The 17121-nt window shown below is 32.3% G+C and overlaps 2 protein-coding genes across 3 annotated transcripts; one reads left to right on the forward strand and one right to left on the reverse strand.

The window, feature by feature from the left end:
• Positions 1-1121: 1121 nt before the first annotated feature.
• On the forward strand, positions 1122-5971 carry LOC100527204 (protein RAE1). The gene is made up of 11 exons (XM_003531508.5): positions 1122-1292; positions 1367-1453; positions 1529-1606; positions 2427-2620; positions 3405-3546; positions 3834-3914; positions 4340-4468; positions 4919-4996; positions 5107-5178; positions 5507-5587; positions 5674-5971. Exons 1-11 carry the CDS (start codon positions 1242-1244, stop codon positions 5722-5724), a joined length of 1044 nt encoding a protein of 347 aa, XP_003531556.1. The 5' UTR covers positions 1122-1241; the 3' UTR covers positions 5725-5971.
• A 2631-nt stretch (positions 5972-8602) lies between these two features.
• On the reverse strand, positions 8603-16083 carry LOC100305355 (somatic embryogenesis receptor-like kinase-like protein). 2 transcript variants are annotated; one of them, XM_006584394.4, is made up of 11 exons: positions 15532-16083; positions 14483-14615; positions 14330-14401; positions 13130-13273; positions 12138-12209; positions 11946-12017; positions 11780-11859; positions 10983-11111; positions 10544-10885; positions 9824-10218; positions 8603-9285 (listed from the first exon to the last, which is right to left on the reverse strand). In XM_006584394.4, exons 1-11 carry the CDS (start codon positions 15623-15625, stop codon positions 8968-8970), a joined length of 1851 nt encoding a protein of 616 aa, XP_006584457.1. In that variant the 5' UTR covers positions 15626-16083; the 3' UTR covers positions 8603-8967. The 2 variants fall into 2 exon arrangements, with proteins under 2 accessions (XP_006584457.1, NP_001237909.1); NM_001250980.1 differs by lacking the exons at positions 11946-12017; positions 12138-12209; positions 13130-13273 and having other exon boundaries at positions 8968-9285; positions 15532-15625.
• Positions 16084-17121: the final 1038 nt, after the last annotated feature.

A 17121-nucleotide genomic window follows, 5' to 3' on the forward strand; every position in this document is an offset into this window, starting at 1 on the left:
TAGGGCCGCATTAAAGAGAAGCCCAATTGTAGGGAGGCGTGCTAACAAGCTATGTGGTAGTAGGGGTGGGTAAGCAGGCCGGCCGGTCCGCCCCACATAATGTCCGTCCACATAAGTCCATATTGATAATGGACCAGGCTAATTTGTCCCACTTTTTATACGGACCAAATAAATTGGTCTGTCCCCGCCCCACATGTCAAACGGACCGGTTCGCGTGTCTAATTTTAAAAGAATTTTAATTTTAATAAAAATATAATACAATCAAATTAAATTCAATATAAATGTAAATAAAATCTCAATAATTAGTCAATTACATCAATAAAATAAATAATGTCTTAACAAAAGAAAATCCAAGCAATAAATCTAAAATATGAAATTTAAATATCTCCAACAACAAATGATTTTGTATTTGAAGTAGTTTGAGTCTTCTTCATCTTCATATCTTCATCTTCTTTTCCTAAAACTCGAAATAATAATAAATATTTGAATAAAGTCAAGTTAAGTGATTAAAAGACAATAATTATTATATATTTTTTAGTATATATCAAGGCTTGTATGTTGTCAACAAGAACTCTAGTTGAATATTTGTTAAGCACACGTGAAGAGAAAAAATGTTCTTAGCCTATTACAACTTCTAAATATGATACGAGAGAAAAAGATCGAGAAAATATCAAAAAAAGAAGATTTTTAGCATGTTATCACTTATCTTTTTTATCTTAATCTTTTATTTTTCTTATCTTATCTTTTTATCTTTATCATCTTTTAATTTAAATATTTTATTTTTATCTTCATATCTTTATCTTATCTTATCTAATGTATTTTGTTATTTTAAAATAAAAGTTTAAAGTGAAAAAGAGAAAATCAAACCTAATATATAATTGGGTCAGAATCACACAAATTAAATCTAATGCAGACTGTGAGGGTTATGTCATATTTTTGGGTCCGCCCCGAACTCCGCAGGCCAAACCCGCATAGTCTGTGGGTTAAACGGGACGGACTCAAAAATGACATAAGTATGTAACGTTCAAAAAAATTGGTTTGCGGGATCAGTCCATGGACTTGAGCTCGTTTGGCCCCTACATGATAGAAATATTTAATACCTACACCTCCCCCTCACCCGCGCAATACCCTTTACTTTCTCACTCAAGTGAAGGCCCAAACCAACTCCCTCCAAACTACAAACAGTGTCCGTGCGTCTCTCTTTATTTTCTCTGAGAAAATTCAGCAAGAAAAATTTGCAAATGTCGAATTTCCTGAGCAACACTAATCCGAACCCTAACAAGTCCTTTGAGGTACCTGAATCTCAATCTCAATGTTCCTTTTTATGAGGGTTTTTGTTTTGATGCTTCAATTTTTGCTTTTGCAGGTGAATCAGCCTCCCACTGATTCCGTGTCCAGTCTCAGCTTCAGTCCCAAAGCCAACTTCCTCGTCGCCACTTCTTGGGACAATCAGGTGTGTCTTTCTTTCTTTCTTTCACTCTTTACTTCGATAGATAGATAGGCTTGTGAGCAACTTTTCCTTTTCCAGGTTCGTTGTTGGGAGGTAGCACAGAATGGAGTTAATGTTGCCACTGTTCCCAAGGCTTCTATAACGCACGATCATCCGGTAAACTCTTTTATTTTACTTTCATTTTTATCACCACTTCATTACTACTATCTATGTATTATCAATGCATGCATTTTCATCCGTTACTATTCTAGTATATGCAATGCAAGGTGGTTTAAATTGGGATTCATAACTCCTAAGTAGAAGAATCAGGGTGTTTTCTGTGGCAAAGACATAGATGAATGACAATGATTCTGTTTAAAATGAAGTAGATAGTTGCATGTGCAATTTTTGTTTGGTTACGATGTAGGGCGGTTGTCATGTGATTCCTCACATTTAATTGCCCTTGTGCTGTTTATTTTTTTGGGATATTAAGATGTGGTTCTTGCTAACCACTGCAGCTCTAAGGGTAATAGTCTAGGAATCAATAAGTGGAAAGTATTTGTTGGAAATCACATTGGAGGTGCACTGGGAATCAATGTGGGAGTGCATTAATTAGTAATAACAGTTTTTAATAAGAACTTTCCATTTTTATATTTCTTAACCAGGGTCCTAAGTGCACCAATTAGCATTTTCCTTAAGGATATTCATATGTCGTTATGCGTGAGATTTATGAGCCTCAAGGGAGGATTTTAGAGGTGGACATTTTAGTTTTAGTGTTCTTTGTACTCGAAGTTTTCGGCGGGTCAATGGCCTGATGCAGCCAATGAATAATGTTATGCATTGACCATTGAGCTGATTATTAGGTTGATAAATCAATAGTACTATTGAATCTTAGACTGTTGGATTTCGTGATCTTGCCAATCTACCTTGTACCAAAACAGTGAACTTTTAATAGTTTATATGCCATAAATTCATAAATGTATATTTCTTTGCATAGGTTTTGTGCTCTACATGGAAGGATGATGGCACAACTGTCTTCTCTGGTGGATGTGACAAGCAAGTGAAGATGTGGCCTCTGTTATCTGGAGGCCAACCAATGACTGTTGCCATGCATGACGCACCCATCAAAGAAGTTGCTTGGATTCCTGAAATGAACCTTTTAGTCACAGGGAGCTGGGACAAGACTTTGAAGTACTGCGCTAGCATTTTGCTGCCTTTACAGCAATTTGTTTTTAAATTATACCTTTAGAAATTAGAATATAAGAAAAATATCTAAATATCAATATTATATCTTTTAGAATATCTTCGGTGATATTGGAGGATTAGTTTCCACAGCTCGTTATAGTTTCATGAATTGTTTTATTTAATTTGAATTTAGAATTTACTGTGAGTATAGATAGGGATTTGTGTTTTGTCTTTTATATCACTTTCATCATGTCATTTAACCGAAGGAAATATTATTAAGAGTCTGTATTTTCTCTTTTCTTCTTTCCATACCTAAATCCCTATAATTTGAACACAGTACCAGAGTGTTGACTTTGTGGTCTGTCTTGCCACTATTCTGCTGCCGAGTTCCTTTTCCTTGGCAGTATCATACACCAACCTTACTTTCAAATTATTTTGGTTCTCCTAAGTTCTTTTGTAGCTTGAAGCAGATATGATTCTTGATTAATTTGGAGAAGAAGTTGTAGTTCTTTCTGAATATATTTTGCTTGCCCGGAAATTTCCACTAATGATCATTACAATGTAATCTCTTCTTCCTTGTTTATGTGACAGTCCAATAAGCCCTTCAGTTTAGGCTGATTTTTGTTCCATGCATCAAGTGTTTCCTATTACCTTTGCACATTATAGGATTAGTATTTTCTGATGCTGATATGCAATTGTATCCTTCTGGTTAAATATGGTATGAAGCTTACAATTTTGCCTGATGTGATACTTCTGTCCTCTCCGCATGACTCTTTCTGGCTGCTTTTAGATACTGGGACACAAGGCAGTCAAATCCAGTGCACACACAGCAACTCCCAGAGCGCTGCTATGCTATGACAGTGAGACATCCTCTGATGGTTGTTGGCACTGCTGATAGAAATCTTATTGTTTACAACTTGCAAAATCCTCAGGTAATACTTTTATTCTAATTTAGTTAATCTCAAATTAATTGTATTTTCCATTATTTGTATTACCTTTCGGTCATGTATTCACTTATGATATCATGGCTATTTTAAACCAAGTTTGTTGGCCATTTGCCTTTTATCTCATATTCCGCTGTGTTCATTTTATATTATGAGTAATTAGATCTATGTGTTCATACATTAATAAACAATATTCATTCTGTTGATTTTTCTTTTCTTTTCATTTCTGTATTTGCTAGTGTCTCCTACCTTTGACCATTGTTCATTTGCTACAGGTTGAATTCAAGAGAATTGTTTCACCATTAAAGTATCAAACAAGGTGCCTTGCTGCATTCCCTGATCAACAAGGTTTCTTGGTATGCATCTTTCCTATCTTTATTTTATCAGTGAAAAGTAATATTCAATTGTTTCCCAACAGTGGGTTCCTATTTTGTATCTAGAAGGACTTATTTTCTGTAACCAATTTTTCAGTTGATTTTATTTATCTATTTTTCATCAAAACATAAGTCCAACGGTAATCATGAAAAGACAAAAAAATGTTTTTCTCTATATTTATCCAGCTAAGAAGGGGAAGTATGCTCTACTTTCTGTCCTTTTTCTTTAACTTTTGACACCAACTAATGTTTGTTTCCCTAACTTATCCTACATTTATGATTTATAGGAATAATATACAAAATATCTGTCTTCCAGATTCTTATTTCAGTGTAATTATCAAATTGTAAGTTGTAAGTCTAGATTGATTAATTTTGAGCTGTTGAAACTGATGATATACTTTTTGTAGGTCGGATCAATAGAAGGAAGGGTTGGGGTGCATCATTTGGATGATAGTCAGCAGGGTAAAAACTTCACTTTTAAATGCCATAGAGAGGGCAATGAAATATACTCAGTCAACTCTTTAAACTTCCATCCTGTAAGATTTATGTCCCATCTGTGCCTTAATATTCTGATTTAATTTGGTTTACTTAAAATTGTTGAAGTTGCACCACTACCTTTGAATTTTAGTAGGATCATTTCACTTTTTTGTTTTTTGAATGAATGGTTACTGTTAAAATTTAAATTACTCCTGGTTGGAACTTGCTTATTTTGGTTGTTTATTGTTCTTGTTCTTGTTTGAATTTAACAGATACTTGTATGCTCAATTCTATTTTTACAAATGCACTGCTGACTTCTGTTTATCTATTATTTATCAGTCTCCCTAAAATTTTGTAGTTAGTACGGAAATTCTTTTTGGTGCTATTTTTCACATTTTTATCCACAATTGTTTACCTATAAATCCAAGGGACATCAGAAATCATTGACAAAGTATTTCCACTTTATAATCTATTATTGTTTCTCAGATTTTTTTTTCTACGATTTTTAGGTACACCACACATTTGCAACTTCTGGTTCTGATGGTGCTTTCAATTTTTGGGATAAGGATAGTAAACAGCGGCTCAAGGTTATTCCATTTTTATTAAACACTTCCATTCAATTCCTAACCAACACATATTGTAGTGATATTTTTGGCATAATCACATGCTTATCTAATGCAAACGTGTCTTGTTTCAGGCCATGTTGAGATGCAGCCTACCTATTCCTTGCAGTACCTTCAACAATGATGGTTCAATATTTGCTTACTCAGTATGCTCACCTTACTATTATGCTTTTTCAGTCTTGCACATATAGCTTTTTCCATTTTGTCCTGGTGTAAATTCACCTTGCAATGCTTCTTTTGTCACACAAATGCATAGAATGTTTGTTAAGTTTCTTCACTTTTGTGATATCCTGTATTGGAAATTTATGTATTATATTACTTTCTATTGGCCAATTCCTTTCTCGATATAAAGGATTTGGAATTCAAAAAATTAGGTATTCAAGCTGGTCTTGTATTGGTTACCTCGATGGAATTATTTCTGTTATTTTTATGATTCAAACATGTCGAATTGATATATTGACATCCTGCTCGTAGGTCTGCTATGACTGGAGTAAAGGGGCAGAAAATTCTAATCCTGCAACAGCAAAGACCTACATTTTCCTGCACTTGCCTCAGGTATTGGTTTGGCTGTTCACCTCTAAAAAGAATATCCTTTAATCATCTGATAATGATATGCAAAACTATATTCCTATGAAATGTAGGAATCTGAGGTCAGGGGCAAACCACGCATTGGTGCTACTGGGAGAAAGTAGAGATGATCCTGCTCTGGGAAACTGTTCTATTATGTATATAGTTGGCTAGTACTTGTATAAAGGTATAAGTTGATATCAAAATATAGAGGTTGAATGGGCTGGTCGTTCTTGAAAGATTTTTGTTTTTTGTACGCTGTACTTGAAAGAAATTATCAACTGATTCTTGGTGAAAAATTCTATGTCCAATGTATATATGTATATAAAGCATATGGTGTACTATTATAAAAAATAAAAAGTATATGATGTATGTACGCATGGTTTGTATTTTCCTGTTATAAGATTGACGATGGTTGGCTTATACAGTGAAGCATCTGAAAGTAGGTTCCATCATGGCTCTGCAAGACATTGGAGGGTTGTAGGCTGGTAGCATATGACTTTAGCCTTTAGGGATAAATCTCGGTTTTAGATGTCAGATAATGAAGTGTAGGATTTAGAAAATAGCTATTAAAACAATGTTTTTGGCCGTTTTCAGTAAAATTTCATTTGAACCTTTGATAATAGTCGAATAAAGATTTTAATTTTAGAATGGTCAGTTGATTTAATTTAGTTATATAAGCTTTACTTAAATATTTTGAGTCAAAATCTTTAATTTTACATTAATAACTAATTTTCTTAAATAAATAAAAAAAAGTAACCCATGATATGATTCAATGTGATTTTAACATTAAAGGAGAATTATTAATTTTTAAAAGTTAATCTTTTGTATATATATATATATATATTATAAAAGATAATAACGATCGAATGTCTTTTCATTTATTATTTTTATTTAATAGGAGAAAATATAACTGCTTCAATATAGTATTTGTTTTCACTTTTTGATTGGAAATGTTTTATCACTCATTTCTTTGGACGACAATAATAATAATAATATGTGATTTTAATTGTACTAAAAGTGTTCAATTTATGGTGCAATTGAAATCTTTAATAATATAGCATAATTAAAATTCATATCTTTAAAATCATTATAAATTATTTTAAGATAATTAATAACTATATTTATTTAATAAAAATTATACTATTTCAATAAATTTAAAATAAATTTTAATTTTGATAATAAATGCATTTCAAAATTACTAACACATCAACATTATATCAACAATAAATAAAATAAACAAGCCTTAATAATTATATAGTATTATATATTTATATTTATTATTTTTATATTCATTTTTAATTTATATTTTCCATATAAGAAAAATAAACTTGAAAATGAAAAATAAATGTTTGATCATATTCTATTTTCTTCTTCACATTGACATATTGGTGATGTGAGTGAGAAATTATAAAAGTATGAAATTATTCACATCGTTATTGTGATTTTTTTCATGATCACTTAACATAATTATATGTTATAAGATTAGACGCGTATCTTTAACGATTTTAGAGTTAAGTTAATCATTTTATATTATTCTTTTTCATCTTATTTAAATGTTAATCAATATGGACTATATAGTTTATAAGTAAATATTTGATAAGTTATTCTAATCAATTATAACATCTTGTATTAAGATTTAGTTAAGCTATGGTTGAACAATCATTGACTAGATATGGAAGGCGATGACGTGACAATGAGATGTTCATGATCCGACATATACTTCGTTGGAAAAAAATTAATGTTAAATAGTAATCGAAAAACAACCTATGTTCCACTTATGAAAAACTTAATTAAGTGTTTATTTCATAGTGATAACCTTATGAAAATTTGACTATGCTTAATTAAAAAATACACATAATACTTACCATTTTCATTTACAATTTACAAATAAGATTGTTATCAATTTATAACTTATATTTTAAATATTCTATGATGCAGATGTTGAGTAAATTTATATTTATTATTTTTCGTTTGAACTTATATATTTCATAAAGGTATTACGTATTACATTACTATTATTATTTGGAACAGTGACAAATTTAGGACACTAGGTCACAAGGATAATTTATTAAAAAAAATTACTATATAATATCAAGAAAGAAGTAAAAGAGCATGGATTAACATTCAACCGGCAGACTAGATTTGCTTTTTTTTAAGATATTTCAATTAGCTAAAAATACATTTTTTTTATGTAATTAGCTAAAATAACTTAGATACCAACTTCAAACACAATTTAAACTAGATAGTCAAATTTATCGAATCAACTAGAAAACTTAAATATCGAATTGATACACAATTAGATACTAAAAAATGCCCCAGTATAAAAGAATTGCTTAAAATTCGTTTTAAGTTAGAATTTATTTTCATTGCAACCAACTAGTGTGTTTTGTAGATAACTTAGAAACTAAAAATGAAAAAAAGAAAATAATTAGATAGGGTTGTTCATTTTCTTTGGTAGCCTTCAATAAATAATAAAATAAACATTCAAAGTTGATTTATTGATATGGAGATGTGTTAATCTACATTTACTTGTATTAAAAAAAATACCAAACTATACTTAAGAGCATTAAAAAAAATCAAAGTTATGATCGATTAAAATTCTCTTCCTTAAAAACGAGTTATTTTGTTAGTGTCAACTCACCTTTAAGACCATTTTTTAGTAGAAATATTTTAGAAATGTACAATCAAACCTGCTAAATCATTCTTCTAAAAGCAAAAATGAATGTAAGTTAATAAATTTCGTTTACAAATACTTAATCACCAACTATTATTTGCAAGGAAATTATTGGACATCATGCTATAAGGGTAGGTTCTAGCATTCCAGCTTGATGGAATAATGTACACTTAACATGATTTGCACTTCCAGACTCTAAACCAAGCAGACTATTAGTAGTTGGAGCAACATCCATAATTGGCTAATAACAGATTCCAAGATTGAAAAAAATCGATTGCATGATCATTTAGACATATTTCCACAAGTAATAAATTCGATGCCTACCATTGCATGACTCAAATAGTATTGATTTCCAAACCTCCAGAAATAACTACAAAAGTCAATATAATACAATCGACAATAGAATTGTATTTATTTCCATAAAGCTCTATTCTAATTTTTCATACCTACAATGACAAAAGTTGCTAGTAAGTTGTAACATACACTTGATCCTGCAACTTGACAACCCAAAAGAAATTACAATTTTCTTTCTTTAATAATCACAACTGACCAATGGGCATGGAATCTGCGCACAAGGATGAAAACAAGAGAAAAGGTAGAGGGGGCGAAAATCATATGCACAAATCAGAAGTATATCTCTTTCCAACAGAAAGCCGGCAGTATTGTGTATTCACCTGTCCTTAGAATGTTATCATCTAGGACCTGATAGTTCATCTGCCTGAATATGGGAAGTTGAATCTACTATCCAATTTGCATTAGGGTGATGTATGTTGCTGTTAAAGTCTTGCCGGAACGTCTCGTCTTTCTGCCATTGCTCCCATTTCTCAGCCAAACCATCACCTTCTAGCATTCTTACCACCTCAGACATCTTAGGTCTTTCCACAGGAGATCCTTGTGTGCATAGTAAGGCCACTTGGATTAACTGCTCTACCTCCTCATCATTGTAGTTACCATGTAAATCTGCATCTACTAGTGTTTCCAATTTCCTGTCTTTGAGAAGTCCTTTAACCTGGACTCAAAAACAATGTCAATTGCCAGCAATGATTAGTGATTCATTGGTGGTAATGTTAAATATAACATTAAAACACACTGACCCTAAGGACGGTCAGGAAAAAGAGATTCAAAGAATTTGTGACAGAAAATAGAAATACCAAAATCAATTTATTGCACTATATAACTTTAAAGGAATGTTACAAGAACTCCCTAAGCTGAAATGAAATGAGATTATCAGTTACACCTTTAACAGAATAATACTGTCTCCTTTAAGAATATAATTTTCTCCCTTCGTTCTTCTTCAACTTTTGTAAATCTTACCAGAAAGAAAAGTAAGACTGTTAATTGAATTTGAATTCTTAACTTAGCATAAGGCAAAGTTTCCAGGGTTGAAGAAGGGACTTCAGAAAACATGAATTAAAACAAATCAGCAAGGGATACTATAAGCTAAAATAACTTCTTAGGCATAAGGAACCATGTGAAGAGATTAATAAATAGCGTAAGTTATTCACGGTTCACGTATTAATGACATTTAGAGTAAACTGAATACCTACCCAATCAAGCAACATGACATCATCATCATTGGCAAGTCGAGCTAGATCAAAAGCCCTTTGTCCAGTTATTAGTTCAAGAAGCATCACACCATATCCAAAAACATCAGTCTTCTCTGAAGACTTTCCAGTTGAGAGGTATTCTGGTGCTATATGTCCAATTGTTCCACGTACAGCAGTAGTAACATGAGTATCTTTATAATCCATAAGTTTAGCTAAACCAAAATCTCCAACAACTGCTTCAAATTCCTCGTCCAACAATATATTAGCTGCTTTGACATCACGGTGAATAATCTTAGGGTCACAATGATCATGCAAATAAGCAAGCCCCCTTGCAGATCCCAATGCAATACGCTTCCGTTCTGGCCAGCCAAGTGGCGGTTGGGATTCTTGACGTTCTACAACAACACAATCAATATACATAAAAACAGTTTTTGTATAAAGTCGAAATTCCACGGAAAGAGCATTTATCTGTATTTAAAATTTTGAACTATTAAGAAATTTTCTTATTTATTGTGTTTAAGTTGCTGTCAGAGAACATCTGGAAAATCCATAATTCTTATTTTTTCAATAATAGATCAAAATACACCAGAAATAACTTTTACATTGAACACTAACACTAACATTTCTACTAGGAAAGGATACATGAGAAAAGTTTTATATATGAGAAAGACAAGTATATTACGAAAAAAAGCAATCCAAATACAGCATTAATAGGGATACCTCGTAAACATGATGCTACACTTCCGTTAGCCATGTAAGGATACACAAGCAACCGTTCAGTAGGTGTCATACAAAAACCACGAAGCCGAAGCAAATTACGATGTACAGCCATGCTGATCATTTCCACTTCGGTTTGAAACTGCAGCTCCCCACCCTGCGTGCGTTCCTCTTTAAGTCTTTTTACTGCTACAAGAGATCCATCAGCTAAGCGTCCTTTATAAACCTTTCCAAATCCACCTCTACCCAGAATGTGTTTGTTACTAAAGTTATCTGTTGCAACTTGCAGCTCACGCAAAGAAAACCTTTTAAGCTGACCAAGGTGAACTTCAGGATCCTCCTCAGCTGTCAGTAAGACAGAAAAAATTTCAGTAAATCAGTTATAGCTATCATATACAGCATTTATCAGCATGTATGTCTTGTTTTCTGTTATTCAACTAACCAGGAACATCAAAGAAATGATCCTGAGGTTTCCTTCTTCGCCAATAAGCAAGTGCAATTGCAGGGGCTGCAAACAACAGAGCAGCACCAGCAGCAACTCCTCCAGCAATAGCTCCAGTATTACTGTTACCTGAAAAAAGGATAAATGGTTTAAAGAAGAAATTATAACAAAACTCCTATAAGAATTCCACAATTAGATTCAACCATGAGACACCAACCTCAAGAAGCGACACATTTAAACATGACACATAAAGCAACTGACCTAAAGAAGCTAAAAGCTTAAGCTAAATTTGTCTTCAGGAGATCACTGTTAAAAAAATATTCCATCCTTTTCCATAACTACAGAATAAACATCTAGAAAAAAGCTTCTTAGCATGTACCAATCAATTATCAACTCTTACATTTCTCCTCATCCTTTAGAGGGAAAATGGTAAATGTAATATCAGTAGGTAAGGGAAAGATTGGAGGCAGTTTATAAAAGAAACAAAGGTAAAGTACAAGAAAAATAGCTGCTCTCCATAGCATTAATGGAGTTATTAAATTAAAATTCTTGGCGTTTGCTTAGAAGCATAAAATTTTAGGCCAAGTTGTTATTTAACAGTGTATCAAGATGTAGTTGACCTAATAGTTTGGATTTGGAGTTTGGTTTCTTCATCCCCAGGTCTTAAAACAAAGTTGAGTTCGGTTTCAATTCAAGATAGCTGTGAGCATGCTAGAGTTATATTTTGAATTGAAGCTGTCACCTCAAGTTATTATCAAACAATTTTTAATGTGAATGATAAACAAACATTAACAAACCTGAAGAAGCTGCTGGTGGTGTTGGAGAAACAGGAGATGGAGTGTTTTTTGGTTGTATCAAGTCAGGATTGTTTTGATAACTGTAAAGTGGAACATGGGATTCGCAAAATTTTCAGGTCGTCCCTCAGCAGTAACTATAGATAAGAACTTTATTATTTGTACTAACCTGATGGGGGTAAATAAAGAAAATGAACCATTCACTGGGACTTCCCCTTTTAGCTTGTTATTTGAGAGATCACTATATTCCAAAATGACAGTTATGTCAGATTACACTTATGAAAATACATGACACTGGTATAAATAGGAATGTATTCTGGCATTAACTCATGGAAAATGTACATATATGAGTAACACTCACAGAACTTGCAGTGAAGAAACATTTGTCAAAGACATGGGTATGCCTCCTGTCAAGCTATTGTTGTTGAGACGCCTATTTTGGAGAGCAAAATTAATCAGTTTGCAGTAATAAGTTACCGATAGAGTAGAGTAATAAGACATGGCAGCAAACAATTTTCAAATACTCAAATAGAGAATGAGTTATTGGCACCATGGTATATAACAAAAATCTACTTTGTAAAGTGAATTGATGAAAACCGAAGAGTATGTCTAACTCCTGGAACAACTGATATATCATAATTTAACTCCTAATTCCAAGTACATGAGTGAATTAGATGATCATGATAAGATATTTTACAGACAAGGTAGTACAAAATTTCCTCATCCCACCATCAACAGACATACACAGTAAAATTCCCTTTTGCATAAATAAATTTGCAGGGAAAAGACCGTGAGAATAATGGGGCTTTAACCTTCAAAATACTGTCAGGTTCATAGCCTTGATTGTTTAAAATATGGGATGAGAGAACATGCATAAAAGAAAAGCAATTTCAGTTGTGGTTATAGTAAATAAAGCTACATTAATCATGGTCGAACTCTGACAACCTGTTCAATAGCCTTAGCCCTTAAGTCTTTACTTTCAAGGTTTAATTGCGTTTTTCTCTCTTGTTTCGACTGTACGATTCTGGTCCCCAAGTTTCTTTTTTGAGTTAATTGAATCCCTTTTTGAAAAAAATTAAGTAAATTTGATTCCCCACCAGTATCATGTAATAATAACAATAGCAATAGCTGAAACAGTAAAAATAGGATTGGTACTTATCTATAGGCATCTGTGCATGTCTATAAAAGGCATTATTGAAAATTAAATGGGCATGTAGTAGGCTACAAAATCTACCACCATTGCATGGGAAAGTGAAAAAAAAAGGATGGAAAGCTGAAGGAAGAAACAAAATGGAACCAAGTTAAATAAATTTAGCACATCAAAGACATGAGAATAAGGAAAGTATGCCGTACAGGAAACGTAGTTTTGCAAGGTTGCCCAAAGTAGTCGGTATGGGACCATCCAAAGTGTTCAAGTAAAGATCCAAGCTCACCAAATTTGTTAAGTTCCCAAGCTCTTCTGGAATTTTTCCAGTTATATTATTGCTATAAAGTTCCCTGTCATTAAAAGGGGAAATAAAATTAGATTTGTGCAGGTAAAATCATCCAACAACTAATTAAAACAAAATGTTAACATAATTTGAGAGTTGAACCGAACAAACAGATATTGGTGGTTATGTAAAATATAACTTTCCTAATCTTGGATTCAGCAATGTATACAACTATCTATGAAACCAAATTGATGTAAAGTTGGTCATATGAAAATGCCAGAAGTTAATAAAAGGTATGGGAGTAGGACAGGCATTACTTATAAGGCCTTTGAATTTTTATACTGAGATTGAGAAAGCAAACAAAAGCAAAATCCGATTATGAAAAGTTTTGTCTCAATACCATAAATAAATAATGTATAACATAGGTATATTAAGGTTTCAATTGCAATATGCCACCCTGATTTATCAATTGCTTTCTCTTATTCCTATAATTTACAAAATTAAGTGCATGTCCCTCTGATTCAAATAACTTTCTGTCATGTCCAGCTGGTCTTCCAAATGAGGGTTTAATTCTCACAATTTTGAGAAGCAGGTACACAATAGGTATTTTTTATGTTTGGGAAATAAAAAGTTATCCAAATACATTTCTTAGATCCTATAAACCCCTTTCCTATACAATGATTAACGAATAACAGCCCAAATTTTTTGCCATGAACAAGAGCTTAGTCTAAAAATAAAAGAACAAAATGTTGCACTAATCTACCACATTTTGGGGAATAGGGGAATGAGGAAGAATGTGCACGCTCTAAAAGAAGTGCAACTTATCTATTTTGGGGCATATTGGAATGAGGAAGGGTGTGCACGCTCTAAAAGAAGAGCAACTTATCTATTTTGGGGGATAGGGATGAGGAAGGGTGTGTTTGCACACGCACAAGGGTGTGGCAATTAACAAAAAAATGGATTTGATGCCTGGCCATTCAATGTAGAGATACTGCTTATAAGAACATTTAATAAAGAAACAACAAAGGAAATACAAGAGTATCAATCAAGAAATAAGGCTAAGCATGATCGACAAGAAAGAGTCAAGTTTACTCAACAATATCATATATGATTCATAACTTACAAGTACTGTAAATTTGTAAGTTGACCAAGTTCTGGAACCAGTTGACCAGAAAGATCTGCATTTCCAAGATCACTGACCAAACACAAATAAATAATTCACCATGTAGACAAACAGTTGTAAAACTATAGGTAAAAAAATCACATATGAACTTACACACGGGTCACACTGTTATCACTGTTGCATGTAACATGAAACCACGTGCAGGGATTGACAAGGGTAGCATCCCAGCTTTGAAGAACATTGTTAGGATCTTGCAAGTTGCTCTTTAATGCATTCAGGGCATCGCCTGTTATAGAAAGAAGCAATATTCAGGTGCAATCATCCCCAACATTAAATTGTAAGGAGAAGGAGATCAAATACATGTTTGACATATCAAGGGCACAATGTTAAGATTCAGGAATCAGAAACATGAAGCCCAACTTCCACTAGTCGGCCTTAGTAGCATACTCCTTAAATACTATGCCAACTATGGAAAATGGAAAAAACATTTTGACAAGCCATTCTAAGATAATGAAGTCCTATAAACTGTCTCACCCAAGCCATTGTCGTTAGATTTCAGCTTAAAAACAATTAACAATAAGTGAAGTCATCCGACAGATATATAAACTGCACCCCGAGAATTGAAGCAAGCGATGTGGTATTTCCTAACACCCCCTACATAGATGCCTGTTAGAACAGGCAAACCTACTACAATAGGCGAGAACCAAGATGGGCTATAGGCTTTGATATCATATTAGATTTGAACTTAAAGCCAAATGGGATCAAGTGAAGTTGTCCAACAAACATATAAGTTGCATCCTGAAAGTTGAGCAAGGTGATGTGGAACTTTCTAACAATTGTTATCTCGCAAAGTATTACAGTAAAAATTCCGGTGAACTCCCTAAGCTTAGGATTAAATAATTATATGATCATATTCTGCTTGCTAACATTACAGCTACGGAAGATTAGAAACTGAAATATCACAAAAAACTATTCCAACTCTAACATTAACTTCTTCTGCAGTTCTATCTGGCAATTAAACACACGAACTAGTAATAATTAAGCTGAAGGGCAACCTTAATCTATTCCAGATCAAAAAGGGGTGAAATAATAAAAACACAATTGAGCGAATTTTCCGAATCCTGGTCATTTAAGGAACCTGTTTATCGGGAAGAGACGTTTACGGAACAACTAAAACCTCAAAGAGTTAGGTAAGCACCCACCTTCCTGATTGCCAGAAGCCTTAAGTACCAAATCAAGCACCAAAATTGCCCAAACAAAAAAGGAACCCATAAAAGACGAAGTCACTCTATCCATGCTTCTTCAACTTCATAAACAAATTGCTTCCCCAATCCACACACGCACCCCTCTTGATCTACATGATACCCATCAAGCTCAGAAACATCTTGACCTTGTTGACCAACCCAAAAATCGAACTCTGGGTAGCACTTAGTTCTCTTCTTTCTCCTCTTACCTCGGAATCTGAAGCTAAAATCTCAGTTGGGTGTGCTCAGGTTTAGCTGAAAATGCAGAGAAACGATTTTGAGAGAGAAGAGAAGAGAAGAGAGAGCCCAAGTCAACGAATGCTGCATCCTTTGTTGATAAATCTCTCCCTCTATTCTGATTATTCTTTTCTTCTTTTTGTAATTTTTAAAAAATTATTATACTCCACTACTGTTCTGGTTTTATTTGGTTTATTTATATATGAATATGAATAGTATGAATTATGAAACTGTGATTAGAAAGTAAAATTCAGACGAAAATGATAAGAAGAGAGAGAGAGTGTGTTTGGTATTTGGAACGGTAATAAATAAGAAAGTTGGGTCAAACACACACGCTTGCACGCCTGTGACTGTCCCCACACCGTTCCCCAAGAAGCTTTCAATGTTCAAACTTCAAACTTAGAACGAACAAACAAAACACGTTTTTGTCAAAACTAGTAATGAATAATTTGTGAAAACTATCGAATAAACTGCGTTTGTTACGCAATATGATACAAGAAAAAAAAAAACAATACAGGATAAATATATTTAAGTTATAAGATAATTTTTTTATCATGTGTATCATTTGATTAATAATTGAGAATACAAGCATAATAATATAAATTTATTAAAATACAATTTTTAATATTAATTATCTTCATATAATTTTCAATATTATTATATTTTATGAGAATAATATGAAATATATATAAATAAGTTAAATAATGTAAATTCAAAATAAATAATGTGATAAGATTATTAATAGATAATCTAAATTTGAAACATATTATATGATAAGATTACTTTTGTAACTAGTAGATAACATGTAAGGAATTGTTGTAACTAATACATAATGTGTGATTTCAAAATACATTACTAATAACGTAATAAGTTATTATAACTAAAGGATAATGGATGAGACATAAGAAAAATGTGAAAATATATATCTCTTTAAATTTTGTATCTGAAACAAAAGTTATTCGATTTTTAAATAACAAGAAAGTAAGCTTTTGCCATGTTCTACTATGATTAATTTATGTTGTCTCATAAAATTTTTCAAATCAAATATAAAATAAAATTATTTATCCTATCTTTAGCAAATCAAAGAGTCCAAAGGAGTAAATAGTAATAATGTAAGTAGATAACTTGATTTTTTAAAAATGAAAAAATAATCAAATTTAATTTCTAACTATATAAAATGTGACAAAAATAATTTTACATACAATTTTAATAATAAGTTGATCATTAAATTTGTAACTTAATGACAAATTAATCCTAAAAAATATAATTTAATGATAAATTAATTCTTTAACATTTTTAACTTAACAATAA

The sequence above is a fragment of the Glycine max genome, chromosome 8 (assembly GCF_000004515.6).
Source record: "Glycine max cultivar Williams 82 chromosome 8, Glycine_max_v4.0, whole genome shotgun sequence".
Classification (NCBI taxonomy): domain Eukaryota; kingdom Viridiplantae; phylum Streptophyta; class Magnoliopsida; order Fabales; family Fabaceae; genus Glycine; species Glycine max.

What these genes read in the sequence shown, in the direction of transcription:
- LOC100527204 (XM_003531508.5), top strand. Translation starts at nt 1,242, where the DNA reads ATGTCGAATTTCCTGAGCAACACTAATCCGAACCCTAACAAGTCCTTT. An exon ending in CCACTTCTTGGGACAATCAG is followed by an intron (nt 1,454 to 1,528) that starts GTGTGTCTTTCT and finishes TTCCTTTTCCAG; the next exon opens with GTTCGTTGTTGGGAGGTAGC. An exon ending in ACTCTTTAAACTTCCATCCT is followed by an intron (nt 4,469 to 4,918) that starts GTAAGATTTATG and finishes TACGATTTTTAG; the next exon opens with GTACACCACACATTTGCAAC.
- LOC100305355 (XM_006584394.4), bottom strand. Translation starts at nt 15,625, where the DNA reads ATGGATAGAGTGACTTCGTCTTTTATGGGTTCCTTTTTTGTTTGGGCA. An exon ending in CTTACAAATTTACAGTACTT is followed by an intron (nt 13,274 to 14,329) that starts GTAAGTTATGAA and finishes TTTTAATGACAG; the next exon opens with GGAACTTTATAGCAATAATA. An exon ending in ACCACCAGCAGCTTCTTCAG is followed by an intron (nt 11,112 to 11,779) that starts GTTTGTTAATGT and finishes TCCTTTTTTCAG; the next exon opens with GTAACAGTAATACTGGAGCT.